Raw genomic sequence first — 20,938 nt, 5'->3', positions numbered from 1 at the left:
CCTGAGCCACCCTGGTGCCCCCTGACTCAGATCTTTCATTACAGTTTTTAGGGCGAGAATTAAACACACGGTGGTTTTGAAGAGTAAATAGTAAAGTCCTAAAACCATCTTCTTTCTTCACCTGAATACAGCATCATCTGCCGATGTGTCGCAATTAACTGATTCTGGTTTCCAGAGCCGCTGGTGCCCAGGGAACCTCCATAAATGAAAGCCCTGCTGTTTGCACAAAAGAGAGGTTTTCTGGGTTTGTCCTCCATGTGGATTTGTCCAGACAACCTTCGTAAATGTCTGTCACGAAATTAGATGCGTAGGAATAAAATCTACTGAGGAAGACGGTTTCTCTAATTTGAAGAAGCTGCCACTTGCAGGCTTTCTAGGTTGGAGGGACCGTTTTGGCTTAGGATGGGCCTTTATCTCCCTCTAAGTAGCACCAGATCTGGAAATCAGTGTTGCTCAACGCCGCTGCTCCCTCGCGGGGCTGCCAAGCCCATTCCAAGTCTTAATCCTGTGTTTCTGTAAAGGCCTTCACGGAGGGTGACTAATAACCCATTGTCTGAAACTTTACCTTAATTCACCTGGAGCCGCAGATGGTGTAGAAGGGGCAAGAGGGCTTCTCTGAGTCTCTTAGCTGCAGTGGAAACCACCCATGAAGATATTTGGAGCATGCACTCTTCTGACTTTGAGGGAGGCACAGTCCATTTTATATTTGCTGTTTGCAGGGCACACAACTGTGTCAGAGAACCGCTCCTTTTCCCTCATGATCTGCCCGGTCCTGTTTGGTTTTAGGGTTGAATGAGGACACATGGGAGAATGTTTCCAGAAATGTGGTCACGGCTTGTCATGTCTGGATGATACAAGTCAATCTAGATTCACCGTCGTAGAATCTACTTTACAGATACCTGTCCGTGAAGTCTTTTAAAATAAAGGATTTAAAAAATCAAATCATAGGGGCGCCTGGGTGGCTCAGTGGGTTGAAGCCTCTGCCTTCGGCTCAGGTCATGATCCCAGGGTCCTGGGATCGAGCCCCGCTTTGGGCTCTCTGCTCGGCAGAGAGCCTGCTTCCCTTCCTCTCTCTCTCTGCCTGCCTCTCTGCCTACTTGTGATAGGCAAGTCTGTCTGCCAAATAAATAAATAAAATCTTAAAAAAAAAATCAAATCATTTATTTTAATATATTTAAAATGCTAGCAAGACAAGTTTAATAAGTGAATTTATGTGTGTTAGGAACAAAGGACTCTGGGAACATAGGAAATGAATGAACAAATTTTTTTCTTTTTCTTTTTTTAAGATTTTATTTATTTTAGAGAGAGAGTACCTGAGAGTGTGTGTGTAGGGAGAGACAGGGAGGAGGGAAAGGGAGAAAGAATTTGAAGCCGATGCCTCACTGAGCGGGGCTCGATCTCATGCCCTCGAGAAAGGAGCAGAGGTCAAACATAATAGGAAAGAGGGAGGTTGAGATGGAAGAGCTATTTCATGGTTTCCAGGCTATGGGGACATTTCTCTTTTCAAACACTGGGTTGTACGGTAAGCTGACGTGCCGCTCTTTGGGTTCATGCTTCGTCCTCTGTTTGGACCAGACCCCTCTAATGGCACAGACTCACCCCACGGATACCTTACTTTTGGAAGGTAGTAAAGAAAGCTTTCCTCTGGGGCACCTGGGTGGCTCAGTGGGTAAGCCTCTACCTTCGGCTCAGGTTATGATCTCAGGGTCCTGGGATCGAGCCCCACATTGGGCTCTCTGCTCAGAGGGGAGCCTGCTTCCTCCTTTCTCTCTCTCTGCCTACTTGTGATCTCTGTTTGTCAAATAAATAAATGAAATCTTTAAAAAAAAACACACACACACAACTTTCCTCTGCTTTTCCCAGATTGCTTGGTTCTTTCCAAGCACTGTAAGTTCTTTGAAGCCTCAGCAAACCCAGCCCTGACTGGGGCAGCTCCAGCTCAGAGGTATCAACGCTCCAGGCTGCAGCATGTTGGGAATCCTCATTGCCCTAGGGCCGGGATCGGCTTCTCCACCCCTAATTCAGACCCTCCTCAGCCTTTACCTAGTGCTGAAGATGCCTTTTTAGACTGAAATTTAGGCAGGGGAGTCTACTTTCATTCAGATCTATCCTGTAAGTTACATGGCTTGCTTTAAGTAGGTGTAACCTACTGCAAAGATTGGTAAAATTGAAGAGTGATCAAGGAGGAGTTCTGAGGGGCGCCCAGGTGGCTCAGTGGATTGTGCGTCTGCCTTCGACCCAGGTCACGATCCCAGGCTCCTGGGATGGAGCCCCGCATTGGGCTCCCTGCTCAGTGGGAAGCCTGCTTCTCCCTCTCCTGTTCCCCCTGCTTGTGTTCCCTCTCTTGCTGACTCTCTCTCTGTCAAATAAATAAATAGAAATAGAAATCTTAAAAAAAAAAAAAAAAGGCAGTTCTGAGCAAGGAAGAATCATGGTGCCAGTTTTAGGTTTAGGTATGAAGGTCACTCATAAGGAGTCATCTTGGGGAGCACCTGGGAGGCTCAGTCGGTTTAGTGTCATGATCTCCAGGTCCTGGGATGACACCGCCACATCAAGCTTCCTGCTCAGCAGGGAGCCTGCTTCCTCCTCTCTCTCTGCCTGTTTCTCTGCCTACTTGTGATCTCTGTCTGTCAAATAAATAAATAAAGTCTTTAAAAAAAAATAAGTCGTCTCTAGTTTCAAAGGTTTTTTTTTCTCTCTGAAGAAATGAGGCAAAAGAACTTTTTTTTAAAAGATTTTATTTATTTATTTGACAGACAGAGATCACAAGCAGGCAGAGAGAGAAAGGGGGAAGCAGGCTCCCCGCTGAGCAGAGATCCCTGTGCGGCAGGGCTCCATCCCAGGACCCTGAGATCATGACCTGAGCCGAAGGCAGAGGCTTATTAACCCACTGAGCCACCCAGGCACCCCAAGAACTTTTCTTTTTTTAAAGATTTATTTATTTGAGAGATAGAGTGAGTGTGGGGAGAGGGGTAGGAGGGGAGGGAGATAAAATCTTTTAAGCAGACTCCACGCTGAGCGTGAAGCGTGACATAGGGCTCGATCTCACAACCGAGAGGTCACAACTGGAGCCCAAACCAAGACTCGTTGCTCAACCAACAGCACCACCCAGGCGCCCTGAGGCTGAAGAACTTTTGATAACTAAAAATATACTTCCCTTCTACAAAGGGATATTTTCTACATAAAACTGCAGTGTGGTATCCAGATTGAATCTTGGAGCCACAAAAGGAAATGAATGGAAAAACTGGTGACGTCTGAATAAGTCTGGAGTTTAGTCAGTAGCAATGTACCAACATCCATTTCTTAGTTTTGACACGTGTACCGTGATCCTGCAAGATGTTAACTTGGAGAAGAACAGGGCAGAGTGTATAACAGGACACTTCTGTACTATCTTTTCAACTTTTCTATAAATCTAAAATTAGTCCAAAATCTGTTTATTTAAAAATACTAACCCTCTCTCTCATTTTAGCCGCAGTGTCATTGTCGGCGCGGGCTACATTGCTGTAGAGATAGCTGGCATTCTTTCCGCTCTGGGTTCAAAGACATCACTAATGATACGGCATGATAAGGTAAATTCTTTGCTTTTTTCCTTTTCCCTTTCCTTTGCTTGATCTTTTTTAAAAATCTACCCTGACAATATTAAAGACTAGGGTGTAAAGCATGTGGAAGTAGTTGGTTTATTCTGCATGGAACTGCAGAGAAGCTCTTTGAATTGGGCTATATGTCCTTATCAGCTACCAGCTGATAATGATTTTGATTGGATCAAACTGGCTGGTATTTTCATCCTGAAGTAGTAGATGGTATCAGGTGTCTTGAAACCTGCAGGCTTAAATATAAATACTAGTTAAATTGAACAGACTGTCAACGTTAATTTCTTATTCTGGAAATCAATTTTGTATGATCAGAGGGTAGTGTTGGATTAATAACACTCAGTCAAAAAAATTTACTACAGTGTTTGCATTAAAAGAAAATGTATCAAAGATACTTGCACACCTGTGTTCATGGCAGCATTATTCACAAGAGCCCAGGCATCGATGAAGCAGCCCAAGTGTCCATTGACAGATGAATGAATCAAGAAAATGTGTATATCATATGGTAGAATATTATTCAGCTTTAAAAGGAAGGACATTCTGACTCGGGCTACAACATGGATGAACTTGGAGAACATTACGCCAAATGAAATAAACCAGTCACAAAAAGACAAATCTTATGATTTTCCTTATATGAGGTATCTAGTCAAACTCATAAAAACAGAAAGTAGAATGGTGGGTTACCAGGGTTGAGGCGGAAGGAAGTGAGGAGCTGTTTAATAGAGTGTAGAGTTTCAGTTTTGCAAGAAGTAAAGTTCTGGAGATGGCTGGCACAACAATGAGTAGACATAACACTCCAGAACTGTATCCTTAGAAATGATTAAGTTGGTAAATTTAATGTTATATATTTTTTATCACAAAAAAAAAAATAAAGGAAGCTTACAGATCATCTTATTGAATGTCATTTTACAGATGAAGAAATTAAGGCCAAAGTTTTGCAACTGCAAATTAGCATCATAACTGAGAGTTAGCTGAGGGCTTAGAAAGCCAAGGACAGTACACTTGACCCTTGAACGACTTGGAGGTTAGGGGTGCTGACCACTTGTGCAGTGGAAAAATCCAAGTGCAACTTTTGACTCCCTACAAACTAATAGCCTACTGTTGACCTTGACCTGGAGCCTCACCAGTAACATGTTAACATGTAAACAGTTAACATGTATTTCGTATATGTATTATGTCAAATTCTTATAATAAAGTATGCTGGAGAAAAGAAAATGTTTCTAAGAAAATCCTAAGAGGGGCACCTTGGTGGCTCTGTTGTTTAAGCGTCTGACTCTTGAATTTAGCTTAGGTCATGATGTCAGGGTTATGAGATTGGGCCCGTCATCCGGCTCCATGCTGGGCGCGGAACCTGCTTAGGATTCTGTCTCTCCCTCTCCCTCTCTCTGAAAAAAAAAAAGTCTTAAGAGAGGGGCGCCTGGCTGGCTCGATGGGGAGACCATGTGACTCTTGATTCCAGGGTCATGAGTTCAAGCCCCACACCGGGTGTAGAGCTTACTTAAAGAAAAAGAAAATCATAAGAGAAAACACATTTACAATATCATACTGTAAAAAAAAATCTGCATAGGTGGACCCATGCAGTTCAAACATGTTCATGGATCAGTGGTTTCTGCCAATATGCAGCCTCTATGTCATTATCTGGTGAAGTGTTGCTTTATATATATGTATATTTTTTAAAGATTGTATTTATTTATTTGATAGAGAGCACAAGCAGGGGGAGTGGCAGGCAGAGGCAAAGGGAGGCTCCCCACCAAGCAGGGAGCCCAATGCGGGTCTTGATCTCAGGACCCCAGGATTATGACCTTAGCCAAACGCTTAACCGAATGAGCCACCCAGGCACCCTGTTTTTGTTTTTTGGTTTATTTTTTGTTTTTTGTTTTTGATTAATCATGATAGTACCACTGGTTTTAGTACAGTTTTGAGCTTTCAGGGACATAGTTCCAGACAATAACAAGAGTGTTGGCCTAAGAATCTGGTTGACCTTAACAAGTGTGTGATTTGAGCAAGTCATTTAATGCTTTAGGAACATTTATCAGATCCCTAACCATTCAAATGCTATGATTCTAATTCTTGATTATTTGAGCAAATAGAGGGAGACAAGGGAAATTAATAACCCCAGTCAACATGTACTTAAAGGAACTTTCTCTTTGGCCTTGAGACTTATCATATAATTCACCCGCAGGAGATTTATATCCTGAAGAATGTCTCCCCTAGGTAAATGTTATGTTATTTTGCATCGCAGGAGTATATCCAGAAAACTGGAAGGAAGGAGAGAGGTAGAGGGATTGACAGCCTTAATGTATAAGTAAGGAAATAAACTGCAGCAGTGTATCAGTAGAGTGGATAATCCCTTCATTTGGAAAACCAGCTCATTCGCACCTGCACTTGGGTTTCCTGCCCTTGCCAACGCCCAACCCCCAAACATCAGGCTGATTCTCCTCTTCCCTGTCCTGGTGTGTGTCCGTTCTAGAGCTATCCTATGAATAACTCGTGACCTCCTGTCTTCACCCTGCCTGGGGTTTGTTGCAGGTGGATTATCACAAAGAATTCTCCAAGGCTGTGGCCTTGACTTTTTTGCATCGATAAGGAGATTTTGCTAGTGAGATCTTCCCTTAAATCATACTAGAGTAGAAGCTGCCTTGGAAATACAGAAAGGGGAAGGAGAATTTCTGTTCCCAAGACATAAATATGGAGAAAAGCAGCAGGCTTGAGAGGAGAGGGACATGGCAAAGAGAATAGAAGCCTGAAGGTTACTTGTCTGTTTAACTCTAAAACGGGAGTGCATGAAATCAGACATAGTACAGACATTGGTGGTGATGTAGGAATACAGATTGAAACTCCACTTACAATATGGTCATGAAGGAAAGAGGAGATAGGAGGGAAGATGCTGATATTTGGGTACCAAGTTTGTAATGTTATCTTCATTTAAGTTTTATTCCTTTCCCACCACCCATCTCTCTGGTGCCTCTGTATACAGGTACTTAGAAATTTTGATTCAATTATTAGTTCAAACTGCACAGAAGAGCTGGAGAATTCTGGCATAGAGGTCCTGAAGTACTCACAGGTATGGCTGAGCCCCAGGTATGCTTATAGCTCTTCTTCCTGTGTGTTGTGAATCACACTTTCTGCTTTTGATTCCACCCGAGTGTTTAATAAACGCAAACTCTGTGTCTCCCTCAGTCAACGAATCCCTTTCTAGAGTACTACCAATTCTTTTCTTTATCCTAAGAAGCTGTATTTCTCAATATGTTAGTAAAGTCAAGGTATAAAAGATAAGAAATCTGGTAGTTAAATCTAGTTAAAACTACAACTCTTGTGTGTGTGTGTGCGCGCACTCAAATGCCTTATTGAACATGCTTATTTTTGAGGATTGTATTTCTTTTTCAGGGAATAAAATTATGGACTCTGTTTTTAAAGTGCACCCCTTTGAGTTCTGCAAATGGACAGACTTACAGAGTACTCTACTTCTTAGGGAATCACTGAATTTCAGTTTTCATGCAGCATTAGGTTTGCAAAAGCAATTATGTCTCTAGAGCTGCATCCTCTCAGTGATGGCCCCATCAAGTAAAATAATAAATGTGAGGTTGCTTTGTGAATGTAGAGGTGTTAACCTGGTAGTGGGGACAGAACCCCCTGGGTTCTTCACCAAACTGTGTGCACCTAGCTCTTCTGATCCAATTCTCACCCACTCCCTGTGCTGATTAGGAACATCCAGGAGAAATACCAACTATGAGGTGTGAGTGAGGTTCTTAGCAATGCCGCTACGGCCTGTTTCCTCCCACCCTCCAGTTGCCAACACTGTGCTTACTAGATTAGTGACTTAAGATTTTATCATGTTTTTTAAGAAGCACAGTTTAAAAACCTTGTTTTTAAACTGAAGCATTAGGGTGTTGACAGAAACGGACACTTCTGGCCGTCGGCTGGATAATTTGGGCCAACCTAGGAAACAGTCTTGGCTCCTAGGAGTTGCGGTGTTGGCGTCCTTTGAGCAAAAGTGAATGTGTCAGCATCAAGGATCCACATATAGGACCTGGTGGAGAATTTTTAAATGTTAAGAGTTCTAATTTCCTCTTTGTTTTCCATCTTCTCTCCCTCTCTCCAAATTAACATGTTTTATTTGACAATAGGTCAAGGAAGTGAAGAAGACTTCCTCTGGCTTGGAACTGTGCATGGTTACCTCAGTTCCTGGTAGGAAACCCACCTTGACCACGATTCCAGATGTTGACTGTCTGCTGTGGGCCATTGGGCGGGACCCAAACTCCAGTGGCCTGAATTTAAACAAAGTGGTAAGCTTAGTCTAACCAAAACACTTGAATATTTAGCACTTCTGTGTTCCCCACCACCTTGACCCCTAAACTTTTGGTGGGTTAGATTTTTTTCTTTTCATCTGTGCATCATTTGTCATCAAATCCCATTGCTTCTTGAAATTGAAAAAAAAATTATTTTACCTTTTTAATGTGATCATCCTAGATCAGGTCTCTGCCCTGACTAGCCGCTTCCTTACAGATTTCCTTTTTACAATGATACTGGCTCTTTAAAGCCTTGAAATTATTCCTTATCATCTATAACCTAATCTCGATTATTGGGTGTGTCCATCAATCCTGGACATTTTGGGCACTTGGGGATGGAAGTAGATGTGAAGCCGACTTACCAGTGCTGTAATTAACATTCTGAGTTGTTCTTTTAAATTTTGAAGGCAAGTCTCCTGTAGTAGCTTGGGGTCTAGGTCTCAAGAGTTTGACCCAGTTTTGAGTCTTAGTTCTGTTACTTACCAGTTGTGTGGCCTTCAGCAAGCAGCTTCATTACTCTTAAAGTTTCAATTGCTTCATGTCAGTATAGGGATAAAAATAGTACTTGTCTCACTGGGTTATAGATTATACATGCAAAGTAATTAGTTTATTTCTTTATTTGGGAGAGCGAAAGTGAGAGAGAGCACTAACGGGGGAGGGAAGGGGTAGAGGGAGAGGTAGAAGCAGACTCCATGCTGAGCAGGGAGCCCAACGTGGGACCTGATCCCAGGACCCTGAGATCATGACCTGAGCCAAATGGAGATGCTTCACCGACTGAGCCACCCAGGTGCCCCACAAAGGAATTAATTTAGATGCTGGCTGGTTGTATGAATTCAGTCCATGTTAACCAGCTGCTCTTTTTGATGATGGTAAGGATTTTCCTGATAGGCTATACTACTCTGCAAGTAATAAAAGGATGATTTTATGTTTGTGGTTTATATATTTGATAGGACTTCTGAGCAGTGTGTAACATTTTAATTTATGTTCTAATAGTAATATCCTTTATCATTATTTTTTCATTTCATAAAAGGTGTTCTTCAGCATTTTAAAAAGTAAAAATATCCAGGGAGATGTTTCCTTGTTTTTAATTACTATTTGGTAAAATTTAGTTAAACTGTTTTGTCTGTTTTCATATTATCCGTTTCATATTATCTGTTTTCATATTATCATATTTCATATTATTTCACCTTTCTTTTTTTTTTTTTTTTTAAAGATTTTATTTATTTATTTGACAGACAGAGATCACAAGTAGGCAGAGAGACAGGCAGAGAGAGGAGGAAGCAGGCTCCCCGCCGAGCAGAGAGCCTGATGCGGGGCTCGATCCCAGGACCCTGGGATCATGACCTGAGCCGAAGGCAGAGGCCTTAACCCACTGAGCCACCCAGGCGCCCCTTATTTCACCTTTCAAGAGATATTTTGTCATTGTATAGATACAGGCTTTGGTAGGTTGAGTTTTCAACCTTTCAAATATTTTCCTGAATCTTTAAAAAATGAGATGAAAGTTTTCAGTCTTATTCAGTATTAATATATATTTGCATGATGCAAATGAACATTTTTACCATGTATAGGTCTTGTAAACCTATACTTTGTTACTAACCCACTTTAATCTTGCCCACAACTCTTTAATGGCTAAGGACAAAGAAACCAGAAGCAGCACATAGATAATAAACAATCTACCAGGCTGTAATTCTGTGGGGTAGGGAGGATATCTGTATTACTTACCACTATTTACAGTGACCAGGTTAATGCCTCATTTGTACTAGAAGCTCAAGTATTTGTTAATAAATAGGCAGTTATACAAGGTCCCATAGCTAGTAAGTGGCAGAGCTGGGATTTGAACCAGGTCTCTGTCCAAAGGTTGTACTCTTGACCACTGTGTTGTCTATTTCCACTATGTCTCTTCTCACATGGGAGTTTATACAGGTGGGATCTGCAAAGCCACAAGATAAGCATGCCACATCTTTTTGGAGCCAAAATTTGACTCAGTATGCAGGAAAAAAATTTGGTTAAGGAAACATCAATATGTTTTAGAGAGAATACCAAATTTATTTGGATTTCTTAAAATTAAAATGGTGGGGTGCCTGGGTAGCTGAGTTGTTAAGCGTCTATCTTCAGCTCAGGTCATGATGCCAGGGTCCTGGGATTGAGCCCTATGTTGGGCTCCTTGCTTGGCGGGAAGCCTGCTTCTCCCTCTCCCATTCCCCCTGCTTCTCCCTCTCCCATTCCCCTGCTTGTGTTCCCTCTCTTGCTGTGTTTTTCTGTCAAATAAATAAAATCTTAAAAAAAAAATTAGGGCACCTGGGTGGCTCAGTGGGTTAGGCTGCTGCCTTCGGCTCAGGTCATGATCTCAGGATCCTGGGATCGAGTCCCGCATCGGGCTCTCTGCTCAGCAGGGAGCCTGCTTCCCTCTCTCTCTCTCTCTCTCTGCCTGCCTCTCTGTCTACTTGTGATCTCTCTCTCTGTCAAATAAATAAATAAAATCTTAAAAAAAAAAAATTAAAACGGTAAGCTTCAAACAAGCCTGCTTTTGATGACTGCTTCAGGCTAACCCCTCTAAGTTATGAATTAGTGCACTTCAAGAGGAGTGTTTCAGTGGAAAAAGGATCCCCACCCAGATTTTATTTATTTATTTAGTATGAAAAAGAGTGAGTGGGAAGAAGGAGAGAATTCAAAGCCAACTCCACACTGAGCGCAGAGCGTAACCCAGGGTTTGATCCCACAACTGGCAGATCACGATCTGAGGCAAAACCAGGAGTCAGATGTGTAACTCACTGAGCCACCCAGGTGCCCCCATTCAGTGGGAAAAGTTTGAAAGTTTGAAAGCGCTGTCTTTGATGGACTCCACAGCAGTAGGAAGTAGCGCATCTGAGAGTTGAGTATTTCCTTTTCATGTTTTACCTGGCCAGCTGAATTGTATTGCAAAGGCGAGTCCTGTTAAACACCTCAAAATTGGATAAAATATTACCTTTTATTTTTTTTTTAAGATTTTATTTATTTATTTGACAGAGAGAGATCACAAGTAGGCAGAGAGGCAGGCAGAGAGAGAGCAGGAAGCAGGCTCCCTGCCGAGCAGAGAGCCTGATTTAGGGCTCGATCCCAGGACCCTGAGTACATGACCTGGGCCAAAGGCAAAGGCTTAACCCACTGAACCACCCAGGCGCCCCAAATATTACCTTTTAAATTAAGCAAAAGATATGAACTTTTCAGCTGTTGTTTTTTTTTTTTTTTTTTTTAGATATTTTATTTATTTATTACACAGAGAGAGAGAGATCATAAGTAGGCAGAATGGCAGGCAGAAAGGGGAAAGCAGGCTCCCCACTGAGCAGGGAGCCAGATGCGGGATTCTATCCCGGGACACTGAAATTGTGACCTGAGCCGAAGGCAGACAGATACTTAACTGACTGAGCCACTTAGGCGCCCCTGAACTTCTCCCTGCTCAGTGGGAAGCCTGCTTCTCTGTCTCCCTCTGCTGGCCTCCCCCCACCCTGGCTCATGCTTGCTCAAATAAATAAATAAATAAAAATATTCTAAAAATGTTTTTCATCTTGTGGTTGAGTGTTGTGGTTTTCAGATTCAGGCTGAGAAGGTGCTTGAACTGAAGATCCGGAGATTGGGTTTGCCTTTTTTGGTAGATAGGCCAAATAGTGACATGATAGCCTTTCACTTTTTTAGGGGATTCAAACTGATAAAAAAGGTCATATCATAGTAGATGAGTTCCAGAATACCAGCGTCAAAGGCATCTATGCCGTTGGGGACGTGTGTGGAAAAGCTCTTCTTACTCCAGGTACTGTTTCTCTTTTGTCGGGTAAGGGAAGCTCTGCGGGTTGTAGAAAACTGTTGAGCCATTCACAGTCCGCTCAACTTAAGCAAAGTTGAAAGGATGAGTGTCTTAATGTGGGCAAAATAATAATGTACTGAAATCGTTTGGTACCTGATGTTTTCTGACTAATACTTAGTTTTCCTTAAAAGACTTTAAAAGTGCTTTAGTGAAGACTGAAATTGTTATAGAGATGACAGCTTCTTCCTTCTGAAGAGACTAAGTTAGAATCTGAGTTGCATGGGGTGACAGTGGAAGGAGGTGGCTTTGGGAAGAAGCAATTTGGAGTGGCATTCTTATGTGATTATGTGGTCTTTTTTTTTTTTTTAAGGTTTTCATTTTTATTTGTGTGTATGTATTTTCTAATTTTTTTTTTTAAGTAGGTTCCATGCCTAACGTGAGGCTTGAGCTCATGATCCTGAGATTTGAGAGTCACATGCTTTACCCACTGAGCCAGCCAGGTGCCCTGATTATTTATTATAACGACTAAGATCGACCCAACTCCCTTCATCCCATACCTCAGTCTACTTCCTGAGTTAACTGGCACATTCCAAGCTCTTTGCCCCACCTGTATTAGCAACATTGCTCCATCTGCTTTCACCCTGTACCCCTGTGGTATCTCACCAGCCTTTCTAAAATGGCCCTGGGTCTTTTGACAGACTGGAAAGTTACTGCAGTCACATGCCCAAAGCCTTATAGCTCCTTCAGGAAGTTCTTTTAGCCAAAGCAAAATAACAAAGTTTCAAAAACTTGACAATAATCTAATTATTGAAAATTATATCAAAGAAAATTTCTTATGTATCCTACCGATACCTTATTTTGGGGAAAAAACGTGAAATCAACAAAATTAATAACTGATGCTTTTGCTAATGTAGGCATTTTTTTTCTAAATACGAGATTAAAAACAGGTTAAGGAGAATAAACTTTAAAAAAATAAGAAGTAAAAGTAATTTAAAAAATAAACATAAAAAAGTCTTGTGTGGGCTCCTGAGTGGCTCAGTTGGTTAAGTGTCTTTAAAAAAAAAAAAAAAAAAAAAGCATCCAACTCTTGATCTCAGCTCAAGTCATGATCTCAGGGTGGTGAGTTCAAGCCCCACGTTGGGCTCCAACTTAAAAAAAAAACTTACTCTGTCAAGTCAGTAGCAGCATGACTAAGTGTGTAATTGGCAATTGTCTGAGACAATCATCAGAGCCAGATGAGCCCGGAAGTCCCTTTGGACAGCAAGGGAGAGTGTGGAGTCATTTATCATCCAGGATCATGGTCTTTATTCTTGCTAAGCAGAGCCCTAATCCATCAGGACTAGCCAGTGAGGAGGAGCCATGATGTATGTGGTAGATAGGGGGAGGCTGGGGAGGCCTTCTCGGGAATTAAAGGAAAAAAAAAAAAAAACAACAACCTTACTGTGAAATGAACAAGGTTATAACGTACAACAGTTGCTCAAAACTAATATAGTTTGCTTCATTCGTATTGTATCAAAAAGCCAATATCCTAATTAAGTAGGTAACTGTCTGCCAGATGATTGGGAACTAGTAAATATGTCCCACCTTCCCCCCTCCCCCAGTAGAACATACAGAATTCACATAAGCTGATAGTTTTGAATTTTACCAAGGCATTGGTATGTCTTCATTATGGTGATCTAGATATTATAATGAGCTTTGGTGTGACTCTTTGTCAGTATTAGTACTTTAAGCCAGAAGAGGAAATGGTTAGTAGAACAATTCTGCGGTTTAAAGTGAGCAATAAACTGAAATGCTGATTTATAAATATCTTTGTAGTTGCCATAGCTGCTGGCCGAAAACTTGCCCATAGACTTTTTGAATGCAAAGAAGATTCCAAATTAGACTATGACAACATCCCCACAGTCGTCTTCAGCCACCCCCCGATTGGGACAGTGGGACTCACGGAAGGTAGGTATTTAAAAATTAATTTGTAATTTGTAATTTTCATCTTCCCTGGAACTTCAGGGGGAGGTTGCTGACTAAACCTATCTTCACTCCCTAAATTCCACTCCTTTCTGGCTGGCCTCTTGTCATAATTCCAGTTTCCTCCTTAACTGCTAACACTTGGAGAGTAGAATTCCTTTTCCCCACACCACCCTTTTTGTCTCTTTGCCTTTTTTTAAGCTTTCTTATTTGAACTAATTTCAAATTTAAAGAAAAGTTGCAAAAATATCGTAGTCCCCTTATCTGTGGTTTCACTTTCCATGGTTGGTTCCCTGTGGGCAACCGCGGTCTGGAAGGAGATGATCCTCCTGACTTATCATCAGAAGGTCAGGAGTAGCCTAATGCTGGGTCACAGCACCTACGTCACTCACCTCACTTCATCTCACCACACAGGCATTTGTCACCTCACATCATCACAAGAAGGGTGAGTGCAGTATGATAAGGCATTTTGAGAAAGACCACATTCATGTAACTTTTATTACAGTGTATTATAGTTGTTTTTAATATCAGTTATTGTTGTTAATCTACTGTACCTAACTTACAAATTAAGCTTTATCATAGATATGTATGTATAGGAAAAAACAGTATACAGAGGCTTTGGTATTATCCACAGTTTCAGGCATCCACTGGGGACCCGGAATGTTTTCCCTGTGCATAGTAGGAGACTACTATACTACAAAGGACTGTGTATACCCATAACATTTTTGCTTTACCATAGTTTTTCTCTACACACAAACACACACATGCTTCAATATCTGTTTTCTGGGAACGAGTCCATTCCTTTACATAAGCAAGCTACAGTTTTCAAAAGACAACATTTAAATTGTTACAATATTGGGTGCAGGGATAGGGAAAATAGGTAAAGGGGATTAAGAGGTATAGACCTCGAGTTATAAAATAAACAAGTCATGGGAATGAAAAACACAGCACAGGGAATATAGCTATTAATATTAAAATAACTTTGCATGCTGATAGATGGTGACTGCACTTAATCATGGTGAGCATTTTGTCATGTTTATAATTGTTGAATCAGTATGTTGCACGCCTCAACCTAACATAATATTATGTCACTATGCTTTAGTTTACAAAAAAGGTAATAAAAAAGAAATAAATTCATACAGTATTATCCAGACTTTAGATCTTACTCACATATTGCTAATTCTCTCAAATAATGTCATTTCTTTCTTTCTTTCTTAATTTTTTTTTTTTTAAAGTAACCTCTATACCCAACATGAGGCTCAAACTCACAACCTCCAGATCAAGAGTCATATGCTCCACCAACTGAGCCAGCCAGCTGCCCCTTAAATAATGTCATTTTTAACACTTTTTCCCCGAATGTCAGGATTCAGTCCAGGATGCATTGTATTTATTTTCTTACCCCTTTGGTCTCCTTTAATCAAGAGACAACAATTCCCTAGCCTTTCCTTTGTCTCTCATGACATTGGCATTTATGTTACAGAATGTCCCTCTTTGTAGTTTTCTTTGATATTTTCTCATGATTTTACTCAGATTATATATTTTTGGTCATCTCTCTCTTCGACAGCTCAGTGGAATTGTTTAGGTTTTTGACAGATGCTTTTTCCTCCCTGTGCATTATAGATGAGGCCATTTATAAATATGGAAAAGAAAATGTGAAGACCTATTCAACCACCTTTACCCCAATGTATCATGCGGTTACCAAAAGGAAAACAAAATGTGTGATGAAGATGGTTTGTGCCACTGCAGAGGAAAAGGTATGGGAAAAATGTAGTAAGCTAAAGAATGTCTTCAGACTTCGCAGGGATGGGGGTATTTGGCAGGATGGGGAGTCGGGAGACCAAGTAAAGAGTTAAGCCTTCTCTGTTTCAACTGGTGCAGTCCTACTTTTACCTGCCTACATATACTGGGGTTCTTTGTAATATTTCATTAAGAAAGAAGGTTCCAGGGGCATCTGGGTGGCTCATTCAGTTAAGCGTCTGCCTTTGGCTCAGGTCATGATCCTGGGGTCCTGGGATCCAGGCCCACTTCAGGCTCCCTGCTCAGCAGGGAGCCTGCTTCTCCCTCCCTTCTGCCTCTCCCCCTGCTTGTGCTCTGTCTCTCTGAAATGAACAAATAAAACCTTTTAAAAATAAAAAAGACAGAAGGTTCCATATATTTATGCTTTTAAAACACAGGAAGGAAAGTTTGAAAACCACAGAAAAGCTCACTGTCATGGACCTATAGGTTAGAATAGATAGATGCCTCAGAAATACTGATAAGTATAAGAACTTATTGGAAGATAAATTTATATTTAACATAGCCAATCAGGGAAGAAGAGAGTGCTTATTCAATGAAATTTTCTGGGATACCACTTACCTAGTTTTGGTTTAATGTTTTGAGGAACTGTCTGACTGCTTTCCAGAGTGGCTGCATGCTTTTCACATGCACTCAGCCCTGTGTGAGGGTTCTAGTGCCCCCAGCCCCTTGCAACTTGATACTTGTCTTTAATTGGAATCATCCCACTGGATACAAAGTGGTATCTCATTGTGATTTAGATTTTGAACAGGTTTGAATTTGAACAGACTTTTTAAAAAGTAATTTTTATAATAGATTTGTTTGGGTATTAGTCAACCTTTGGGGCTTTTTTAATTAATTAGTTAATCTGATAGAGAGAGACAGCAAGAGAGGGAACACAAGCAGGGAGAGTGGGTAAGGGAGAAGCAGGCTTCCTGCTGAGTAGGGAGCCTGACCCTGGCTGGATCCCAGGACCCTGGGATCATGACCTGAGCCACCCAGGTGCCCCCCATGGGGCTTTTTTACAAATTGAATTAAATATTACAGCGGGACATGGCAGAATGCCCTGGGAACGTGGCTCTGTGAAGGGACAGCGGCTTAGTTGAAGATTCAGGTGTTGTTTCCGGTTTTTTTTTTTTTTTTGTCAAAAAGAGCATAGTCTGTATGTGATTTGGTGACCCTGTAAACCAAAAGCCAGAAGATATAATCCCTGTATTATAGAAATCAGCATCATTGAGGATTGACAGAAGCAGAGAATCAGAGCAAAGAAGATTAGTAAGGTGGGCAGCAAAACAAAAGTTGCTGTTTTCTGGCCCTGAATGTTCCTGAATAGTCTAAGATGTCCAGATATTGGATCAGTGAGGGCTCTTCTTTTTTCTTATCAGTTATTTCCTCATGCCTTTTATCATTCATTCATTTGATAAACATTACTTGACAGACTACCAAAGACTAAGAACTGGGATGTGGAGAGGAATCCTATAAAGTTCGTGCCATCCCTGAAAGCTCTTTGTAAATTCAGTTTAGATCACAATATGTAAAAAAAATCTGGCTGTGTTATATATGTATGGTTTGGGACTTTTTTGTTGTAAATTGAGATATACTTTTTTTTTATTTTATTTTTTATAAACATATAATATATTTTTATCCCCAGGGGTACAGGTCTGTGAATCACCAGGTTTACACACTTCACAGCACTCACCATAGCACATACCCTCCCCAATGTCCATAATCCCACCCCCCTCCCAACCCCCCTCCCCCCATCAACCTTCAGTTTGTTTTGTGAGATTAAGAGTCACTTATGGTTTGTCTCCCTCCCAATCCCATCTTGTTTCATTTACTCTTCTCCTACCCCCTTAAGCCCCCATGTTGCATCTCCTCTCCCTCATATCAGGGAGATCATATGATAGTTGTCTTTCTCCGATTGACTTATTTCGCTAAGCATGATACCCTCTAGTTCCATCCACGTCGTCGCAAATGGCAAGATTTCATTTCTTTTGATGGCTGCATAGTATTCCATTGTGTATATATACCACATCTTCTTTATCCATTCGTCTGTTGATGGACATCTAGGTTCCTTCCATAGTTTGGCTATTGTAGATATTGTAGACATTGCTGCTAAAAACATTCGGGTGCACGTGCCCCTTTGGATCACTACGTTTGTATCTTTAGGGTAAATACCCAGCAGTGCAATTGCTGGGTCATAGGGTAGTTCTATTTTCAACATTTTGAGGAACCTCCATGCTGTTTTCCAGAGTGGTTGCACCAGCTTGCATTCCCACCAACAGTGTAGGAGGGTTCCCCTTTCTCCGCATCCTCGCCAGCATCTGTCATTTCCTGACTTGTTAATTTTAGCCATTCTGACTGGTGTGAGGTGATATCTCATGGTGGTTTTGATTTGTATTTCCCTGATGCCGAGTGATGTGGAGCACTTTTTCATGTGTCTGTTGGCCATCTGGATGTCTTCTTTGCAGAAATGTCTGTTCATGTCCTCTGCCCATTACTTGATTGGATTATTTGTTCTTTGGGTGTTGAGTTTGCTAAGTTCTTTATAGATTTTGGACACTAGCCCTTTATCTGATATGTCATTTGCAAATATCTTCTCCCATTCTGTCAGTTGTCTTTTGGTTTTGTTCACTGTTTCCTTTGCTGTGCAAAAGCTTTTGATCTTGATAAAATCCCAATAGTTCATTTTTGCCCTTGCTTCCCTTGCTTTTGGCGATGTTCCTAGGAAGATGTTGCTGCAGCTGAGGTCAAAGAGGTTGTTGCCTGTGTTCTTCTCAAGGATTTTGATGGATTCCTTTCTCACATTGAGATCCTTCATCCATTTTGAGTCTATTTTCGTGTGTGGTGTAAGGAAATGATCCAATTTCATTTTTCTGCATGTGGCTGTCCAATTTTCCCAACACCATTTAATGAAGAGGCTGTCCTTTTTCCATTGGACATTCTTTCCTGCTTTGTCGAAGATGAGTTGACCATAGAGTTGAGGGTCTATTTCTGGGCTCTCTGTTCTGTTCCATTGATCTATGTGTCTGTTTTTGTGCCAGTACCATGCTGTCTTGATGATGACAGCTTTGTAATAGAGCTTGAAGTCCGGAATTGTGATGCCACCAACTTTGGCTTTCTTTTTCAATATTCCTTTGGCTATTCGAGGTCTTTTCTGGTTCCATATGAATTTTAGGATTATTTGTTCCATTTCTTTGAAAAAATGGATGGTACTTTGATAGGAATTGCATTACATGTGTAGATTGCTTTAGGTAGCATAGACATTTTCACAATATTTATTCTTCCAATCCAGGAGCACGGAACATTTTTCCATTTCTTTGTGTCTTCCTCAATTTCTTTCATGAGTACTTTGTTGTTTTCTGTGTATAGATTCTTAGTCTCTTTGGTTAGGTTTATTCCTAGATATCTTATAGTTTTGAGTGCAATTGTAAATGGGATGGACTCCTTAATTTCTCTTTCTTCTGTCTTGTTGTTGGTGTAGAGAAATGCAACTGATTTCTGTGCATTGATTTTATATCCTGACACTTTACTGAATTCCTGTACAAGTTCTAGCAGTTTTGGAGTGGAGTCTTTTGGGTTTTCCACATATAGTATCATATCATCTGTGAAGAGTGATAGTTTGACTTCTTCTTTGCCGATTTGGATGCCTTTAATTTCCTTTTGTTGTCTGACTGCTGAGGCTAGGACTTCTAGTACTATGTTGAATAGCAGTGGTGATAACGGACATCCCTGCCGTGTTCCTGGCCTTAGCGGAAAAGCTTTCAGTTTTTCTCCATTGAGAATGATATTTGCGGTGGGTTTTTCATAGATGGCTTTGATAATATTGAGGTATGTGCCGTCTATCCCTACACTTTGAAGAGTTTTGATCAGGAAGGGATGCTGTACTTTGTCAAATGCTTTTTCAGCATCTATGGAGAGTATCATATGGTTCTTGTTCTTTCTTTTATTAATGTGTTGTATCACATTGATTGATTTGCGGATGTTGAACCAGCCTTGCAGCCCTGGAATAAATCCCACTTGGTCGTGGTGAATAATCCTTTTAATGTACTGTTGAATCCTATTGGCTAGTATTTTGGCGAGAATTTTTGCATCTGTGTTCATCAAGGATATTGGTCTGTAGTTCTCTTTTTTGATGGGATCCTTGTCTGGTTTTGGGATCAAGGTGATGCTGGCCTCATCAAATGAGTTTGGAAGTTTTCCTTCCATTTCTATTTTTGGAACAGTTTCAGGAGAATAGGAATTAGTTCTTCTTTAAATGTTTGGTAGAAGTCCCCCGGGAAGCCGTCTCGCCCTGGGCTTTTGTTTGTTTGGAGATTTTTGATGACTGTTTCAATCTCCTTACTGATTATGGGTCTGTTGAGGCTTTCTATTTCTTCCTGGTTCAGTTGTGGTAGTTTATATGTCTCTAGGAATGCATCCATTTCTTCCAGATTGTCAAATTTGTTGGCGTAGATTTGCTCATAGTATGTTCTTATAATTGTCTGTATTTCTTTGGTGTTCGCTGTGATCTCTCCTCTTTCATTCATGATTTTATTTATTTGGGTCCTCTCTCTTTTTTTTTTTGATAAGTCTGGCCAGGGGTTTATCAATCTTATTAATTCTTTCAAAGAACCAGCTCCTAGTTTCGTTGATTTGTTCTATTGTTTTTTTGGTTTATATTTCATTGATTTCTGCTCTGATCTTTATGATTTCTCTTCTCCTGCTGGGGTTAGGGTTTCTTTCTTGTTCTTTCTCCAGCTCCTTTAGGTGTAGGGTTAGGTTGTGTACCTGAGACCTTTCTTGTTTCTTGAGAAAGGCTTGTACCGCTATATATTTTCCTCTCAGGACTGCCTTTGTTGTGTCCCACAGATTTTGAACCGTTGTGTTTTCATTATCATTTGTTTCCATGAATTTTTTCAATTTTTCTTTAATTTCCTGGTTGACCCATTCATTCTTTAGAAGGATGCTGTTTAGTCTCCATGTATTTGGGTTCTTTCCAAATTTCCTCTTGTGATTGAGTTCTAGCTTCAGAGCATTGTGGTCTGAAAATATGCAGGGAATGCTTCCAATCTTTTGATAACAGTTGAGACCTGATTTAGGACTGAGAATGTGATCTATTCTGGAGAATGTTCCATGTGCACTAGAGAAGAATGTGTATTCTGTTGCTTTGGGATGAAAAGTTCTGAATATATCTGTGATGTCCATCTGGTCCAGTGTGTCATTTAAGGCCTTTATTTCCTTGTTGATCTTTTGCTTGGGTGATCTGTCCATTTCAGTGAGGGGAGTTTTAAAGTCCCCTACTATTATTGTATTATTGTCAATATGTTTCTTTGATTTTGTTATTAATTGGTTTATATAGTTGGCTGCTCCCATGTTAGGGGCATAGATATTTAAAATTGTTAGATCTTCTTGTTGGATAGTTCCTTTGAGTATGATATAGTGTCCTTCCTCATCTCTTATTATAGTCTTAGGCTTAAAATCTAATTGATCTGATATAAGGATTGCCACTCCTGCTTTCTTCTGATGTCCATTAGCATGGTAAATTCTTTTCCACCCCCTCACTT

General features: G+C 40.8%; 1 protein-coding gene across 1 annotated transcript in view; it reads left to right on the top strand.

Annotated features, from left to right (window-relative positions):
* The window catches only part of GSR (glutathione-disulfide reductase), a 54,371-nt gene that overhangs the window by 27,661 nt on the left and 5,772 nt on the right, over positions 1 to 20,938 (top strand). The window contains exons 7-12 of the mRNA XM_047716712.1: positions 3,470 to 3,569; positions 6,568 to 6,654; positions 7,718 to 7,876; positions 11,552 to 11,663; positions 13,473 to 13,604; positions 15,240 to 15,373. Of these exons, the coding sequence (XP_047572668.1) occupies positions 3,470 to 3,569; positions 6,568 to 6,654; positions 7,718 to 7,876; positions 11,552 to 11,663; positions 13,473 to 13,604; positions 15,240 to 15,373 (724 nt within the window). The remainder of the gene's footprint in view (positions 1 to 3,469; positions 3,570 to 6,567; positions 6,655 to 7,717; positions 7,877 to 11,551; positions 11,664 to 13,472; positions 13,605 to 15,239; positions 15,374 to 20,938) is intronic.

The sequence above is a fragment of the Lutra lutra genome, chromosome 2, assembly GCF_902655055.1.
Source record: "Lutra lutra chromosome 2, mLutLut1.2, whole genome shotgun sequence".
Classification (NCBI taxonomy): Eukaryota; Metazoa; Chordata; class Mammalia; order Carnivora; family Mustelidae; genus Lutra; species Lutra lutra.
This window is presented reverse-complemented; position numbering and strand designations above follow the sequence as displayed.